At 38.3% G+C, this 6,452-nt stretch overlaps 1 protein-coding gene across 1 annotated transcript; it reads right to left on the bottom strand.

The window, feature by feature from the left end:
* Positions 1 to 3,537: 3,537 nt before the first annotated feature.
* On the bottom strand, positions 3,538 to 4,363 carry LOC122674469 (60S ribosomal protein L7). The gene has a single exon (XM_043872820.1). It carries the CDS (start codon positions 4,334 to 4,336, stop codon positions 3,590 to 3,592), a length of 747 nt encoding a protein of 248 aa, XP_043728755.1. The 5' UTR covers positions 4,337 to 4,363; the 3' UTR covers positions 3,538 to 3,589.
* Positions 4,364 to 6,452: the final 2,089 nt, after the last annotated feature.

Genomic DNA, 6,452 nt, shown 5'->3' on the forward strand with positions numbered 1-6,452 from the left:
ATTATAGGGGACTCGAATGCACAAGTAGGAAGTCAAGAAACACCTGGAATAACAGGCAAATTTGGCCTTGGAGTATGGAATGAAGCAGGGCAAAGGCTAATACAGTTTTGCCAAGAGAATGCACTGGTCATAGCAAACACCATCTTCCAACAACACAAGAGAAAACTCTACACATGGACATCATCAGATGGTCAACACCAAAATCAGATTGATTATACTCTCTGCAGCCAAAGATGGAGAAGCTCTGTACAGTCAGCAAAAACAAGACCTGGAGCTGACTGTGGCTCAGATCATGAACTCCTTACTGCCAAATTCAGACTTAAACTGAAGAGAGTAGGGATAACCACTAGACCATTCAGGTATGACCTAAATCAAATCCCTTATGAATATACAGTGGAAGTGAGAAATAGATTTAAGTGACTAGATCTGATAGACAGAGTGCCTGATGAACTATGGTTGGAAGTTCGTGACATTGTACAGGAGACAGGGATCAAGACCATCCCCATGGAAAAGAAATGCAAAAAGGCAAAATGGTTGTCTGAGGAGGCCTTACAAATAGCTGTGAAAAGAAGAGAAGCAAAAAGCAAAGGAGAAAAGGAAGGATATTCCCATTTGAATGCAGAGTTACAAAGAATAGCCAGGAGAGATAAGAAAGCCTTCTTCAGCGATCAATGCAAAGAAATAGAAGAAAACAACAGAATGGGAAAGACTAGAGATCTCTTCAAGAAAATTAGAGATATCAAGGGAACATTTCATGCAAAAATGGGCTCAATAAAGGCCAGAAATGGTATGGACCTAACAGAAGCAGAAGATATTAAGAAGAGGTGGCAAGAGCACACAGAAGAACTGTACAAAAAAGATCTTCATGACCCAGGTAATCACAATGGTGTGATCACTCACCTAGAGCCAGACATCCTGGAATGTGAAGTCAAGTGCGCCTTAGAAAACATCACTACCAACAAAGCTAGTGGATGTGATGGAATTCCAGTTGAGCTATTTCAAATCCTGAAAGATGATGCTGTGAAAGTGCTGCACTCAATATGCCAGCAAATTTGGAAAACTCAGCAGTGGCCCTAGGACTGGAAAAGGTCTGTTTTCATTCCAGTCCTTAAGAAAGGCAATCCCAAAGAATGCTCAAACTACTGCACAATTGCACTCATCTCACACGCTAGTAAAGTAATGCTCAAAATTCTCCAAGCCAGGCTTCAGCAATACGTGAACCGAGAACTTCCAGATGTTCAAGCTGGTTTTAGAAAAGGCAGAGGAACCAGAGATCAAATTGCCAATATCCCCTGGATCATAGAAAAAACAAGAGAGTTTCAGAAAAACATCTATTTCTGCTTTATTGACTATGCCAAAGCCTTCGACTGTGTGGATCACAATAAACTGTGGAAAATTCTGAAAGAGATGGGAATACCAGACCACCTGACCTGCCTCTTGAGAAACCTGTATGCAGGTCAGGAAGCAACAGTTAGAACTGGACATGGAACAATAGACTGGTTCCAAATAGGAAAAGGAGTACGTCAAGGCTGTATATTGTCACCCTGTTTATTTAACTTATATGCAGAGTACATCATGAGAAATGCTGGGCTGGAAGAAGCACAAGCTGGAATTAAGATTTCCAGGAGAAATATCAATAATCTCAGATATGCAGATGACACCACCCTTATGGCGGAAAGTGAAGAGGAACTAAAAAGCCTCTTGATGAAAGTGAAAGAGGAGAGTGAAAAAGTTGGCTTAAAGCTTAACATTCAGAAAACTAAGATCATGGCATCTGGTCCCATCACCTCATGGGAAATAGATGGGGAGACAGTGGAAACAGTGTCAGACTTTATTTTGGGGGGCTCCAGAATCACTGCAGATGGTGACGGCAGCCATGAAATTAAAAGATGCTTACTCCTTGGAAGGAATGTTATGACCAACCTAGATAGCATATTAAAAAGTAGAGACATTACTTTGCCAACAAAGGTCAGTCTGGTCAAGGCTATGGTTTTTCCAGTGGTCATGTATGGATGTGAGAGTTGGACTGTGAAGAAAGCTGAGCGCTGAAAAATTGATGCTTTTGAACTGTGGCATTGGAGAAGACTCTTGAGAATCCCTTGAACTGCAAGGAGATCCAACGAGTCCATCCTGAAGGAGATAAGTCCTGGGTGTTCATTGGAAGGAGTGATGCTGAAGCTGAAACTCCAATACTTTGGCCACCTCATGGGAAGAGTTAACTCATTGGAGAAGACCCTGATGCTGGGAGGGATTGGGGGCAAGAGGAGAAGGGGACGACAGAGGATGAGATAGCTGGATGGAATCACCGACTCGATGGGCATGAGTTTGAGTAGACTCCGGGAGTTTGTGATGGACAGGGAGGCCTGGCGTGCTATTCATCGGGTCGCAAAGAGTCGGACACGACTGAGCGACTGAAGTGATCTGAAAGCGATTGAACGTGCACACAAGCGAATTTTTTGTTTCACTTTTTTCTGATTCTAAATAGTATTTTGTCCCTTTTTTGCAGTATTTTCATATATATATAACATATACTTATATGTAAAATTATGATTTGTATCTCTACATAGTTTCTCTATTGGTGAGACATTAGTCTTTAGCATAGTTCTTCAGATATAGTTTCCTTTTAAGTTATTTAAACATATTTACTATAGCTATTTTAGATTCTTTGTCTTATTAGTCCACTCTTAGGGACAGTTTTTATTAATTGCCCTTTTCCTCTGTATGTTTCTTATTTCTTTACTTGTTTCACAATATTTTGTTGAAAACTGGACGTTTTAAATGTTATAGCAACTCTGGAAATCCAGTCTCCCTTATCTTTGTCAGTGGTTTAATGCTGTATCTTGCTGTAGTTACTATTTTCTGATTTTTAATAAAGACTTCCTCAACTAATTTTGGATATTCTGCTATATCCTTTGTTGTGTGTGTGTGACCAGTGAAATTGTAGTTTCATTAATTTAGTGGTTATCTTGAATGCCTAGATCCAAACTGAAAAAACAAAGAAACAAAAAAACAAAACCCAAATCTTCTGCCATTCATTGCAGAGAAACTCTGTGTATATTAGGGCATGTCTTCAGCATTCAGTCAAAGAGATTACAGTTATGACTTTACTTCTTGCTTTCACAGCCTCAAGGTCAGCAGGAGTGACAGATCAGAGCATTCTCAGGTCTTTACTAAGCATGTGCCCAGCGCTGAGAATGTTCATGATCTTCTAGATTTCCAGGAATATGTCAGAGCTTTTCTTTCTTTCTTTTTTTTTTTTAAATGGAATTTCTGCAACATTTTTAATCTGTAAACTGAACTTTTCATCATGCACAAAGGCCTGTGAAATAGGCTTTCTTAGATTAGACCCAGTTTGGCCAACTGAAAAATCAGGATTTTTTTTTGTACAGGAAAATCTTCAATAAACCCAAGGAATGTTTTCACAAGACACAGGCTGGACCCTAAGTTTTGCATCCAAGAGGCTAGGCTGTTGATTTGACTTAATCTTGTCGCACCAAGATTTGCAAAGTAAAGATCAAAGTCAACCAAGACAATCCATTTCAATTGTTTATTAACGGACCAGATTACAAAAATAATCCTGGTAGATACCTTAGTTCATCCTTCTAATAAGCCTGTTGATCTGGTCTTCCCTGTTGCCAGCATCTCCACCTTCTACAAAATGGGTGGTCTTTTTCTTCATTCCACCTCGTGGAGAAGACAATTTAAAGGGCCACAGGAAGTTGTTTGCTTCCTTGAAACGTTTTCCAACAGTATAGATCTCATGAATCAGATCCTCCATGCAGATGATTCCGTATTTCCCAAGAGATCGAGCAATCAATGCGTTGTCTGTCAGGGCAATTCGCTTTTTGTTGATTTTGCCATAACCACGCTTGTAGATCAATTCATTTACAGACTTCAGATTTGGGTACCCCCATGCAATGTATGGCTCCACAATTCTCAGCATGTTAATTGATGCCTTGTTGAGCTTCACAAAGGTGCCATTGAAGATCTGCCGGAGGCGAAGGAGCTGCAGCACCTTTCGAACCTTTGGGCTCACACCGTTGATACCTCTGATCCTGATGACAAATGCCAATTTGGGTTCCGCGGGTACATAGAAGTTGCCAGCTTTCCGTGCCATCCTAGCCATTCGAATTTCGGTTCTGTACATCTGCCTGTATTCCTTGTGGTAATGCTTAGCTTTTTCATAAATAAGCTTCCTCCTTGCCTTTCGAAGCATCTTTTGGGCAAACTTCTTTCTCAGGCGCTTGATCTTAAGCTCTGCGAAATTCTTTCGCTTTTTCTTAAGGGTTTCTGGCACAGCAGGAACCTTCTTTTTCTTCTCTTCTGCACCCTCCATGGTTCCAGCCGGGAAAGAGGATGTGTCAGAGCTTTTCAAAGCCCTTATTTCCCAAAGCGTTTTATTTCTCAGACTTTTCTCCCAAAATTTTAGTTAATTTACTCTTTGTCTCAACTTTATTCATTGTCTTAGGCATCAGTGACTAAAACATTTGCCTGTAAGTGTTTTTTGACAAATATTGATTAGGTAACAGGTTTAGGACTAGGTGGGTTCTGTGTTAGGTAAGATAAAAGCAAGCCTTTGGGGCTGGTTTTCAAGGGAGTCATCAGACAGTTCAAAACACATAATTCTTTGTGATTGGAGTCAGCTACTATCAGTGGGTGCTGATCTGGAAATGCAGGTCATTGTTTTTGAGGCTGCTAGTAAACTCAGGGGCAGGGAATAGGACTAGGGTGAATCAACCCACCATAAACCTCAGAGTTCTTATAGAGATTTAGCAATTTTTCTTTAGTAGATAGTCCCCTGGTTGAGATGGTGATCGAGATGAAAACACAATCTTTTAGTGACAAAATCTCAGAATCCCTTGTCTTTTTCTGTATTTTACTTAATACAAGCAAGTCACTACATTCATCTCACAGAAAAGGAATATGATGACACGAAAGTGTTATATTCCAGGAAGAATGTTGGGTCCCCATTTTGGAGTCTGCTTCCTATACTAAAATAGATCTTTTTTATTAAGCCCCATATTTATTAAATATTCTTTTCTATATTTACATTTTTCTCTCTGTCCTTCAGATTAGATATTTTCTACTACTAACAGTATTTTCTGATTGTGTTTCAATCAGAAATAATTGTGTTTCTGTTGTACCCTTATGCTGTTAAGTCTATCTTTTAAGTTCTTTGTTTCAGATGTTATATTTTTTCTTTCCTAAAATAATCATTTGATTATTTTTATAGACTGCAATTTTAAATTCAAATTTTCCATTTTCCACTAATTTTGCATTTCATTTTCTCTATTTTCTTAGACACATTAAGGATAACTATTTTGAAATCTTTGCCAGCTAACTACAAAATCTGGGTAGCCTATTTGTATCATCTGTTTTTTCCTCAGCTATAGGTTATGTGTTTCTGTATTTCAAAGTAAATCATTATTTTTAAAATGGCATTTATTATGCATTTGAAAAATTTAAAGTCTATAGACAATATATTCTTCTAAAGAAGGCATACCTTTCTCTTCATTGGGCAGGTGGAGAATGGTCATTTGTTTCAACTGGGGAGTATATAAGTGAAAATGGGGTTGCATTCCTGATGATGCTTCACCACCATTGGCCTGCCAGGGCTTTCAACCCAATGTGCATTCCATGGGGCCACTACCCCATCCCATCTAATCATAACCATTGTCTTGCTTGACTGTCAGAAATCTCTTCTAACTTGTGTCTGCCTTTAAGAGTGCTCCCACTTAGATTTTTAGGTTTTTATCCTCAGTAGCCCAATGTTTTATATTCTAAATGAGGAGAGGGAATTATACAAAAAATAATGAAAAAGAGTGAATTAAGCAGATGGAGTGGCTGCAATGATGAATGTGGCAGTTACTGAGTGGCCATAGCCATATGAATGCTTTGCTTGTTTTTTTTTTTTTTTTTTTTAGTTTAGAGAGTTCTTTTATTTTGGAATTGTATGGGTCACTTTTTTTCTTCACAGGACATCATTCACCAATTCAAGCAACAATCCAAAAGTCAGGTCTGAATAGTTGAGTACTGATATTATGCCTTGGGTTTAATCATTATAAAACAAGTTTCATTGAAAACAGAAAGCTTTTCAGTGGGTAGATACTTTATTTACCTTTACTAGATTTACCTTTATTTAGCTTTTTTAAAAAAATTTTTCCCTTTTTAAATTTTTACCCTCTAAGGTATAATATGTATTCAGAGTAATTCACATAAATATCAGCTAGCCAAATATTCACAAACATAACACATTTGTGTAATTATTAATAGTACTCATAAATAAGCAGGATACCCTTAAGTCTTCCAGTTACTGTCTTCCTTCCAGTCACTGGTATCTTGTATCCTAATTGCATAGATTAGTGTGGTCTTAACTTGTCCATAAATGAAATGATGCAATATGTGCTCTTGTGGCTGCTTTCTTTCATTTAACTTTTTGTTTGTGACAGTTA

This window comes from Cervus elaphus, chromosome 18 (assembly GCF_910594005.1).
Source record: "Cervus elaphus chromosome 18, mCerEla1.1, whole genome shotgun sequence".
Classification (NCBI taxonomy): Eukaryota; Metazoa; Chordata; class Mammalia; order Artiodactyla; family Cervidae; genus Cervus; species Cervus elaphus.

Coding starts and splice junctions, on each gene's coding strand:
- LOC122674469 (XM_043872820.1), bottom strand. CDS start 4,336: ATGGAGGGTGCAGAAGAGAAGAAAAAGAAGGTTCCTGCTGTGCCAGAA.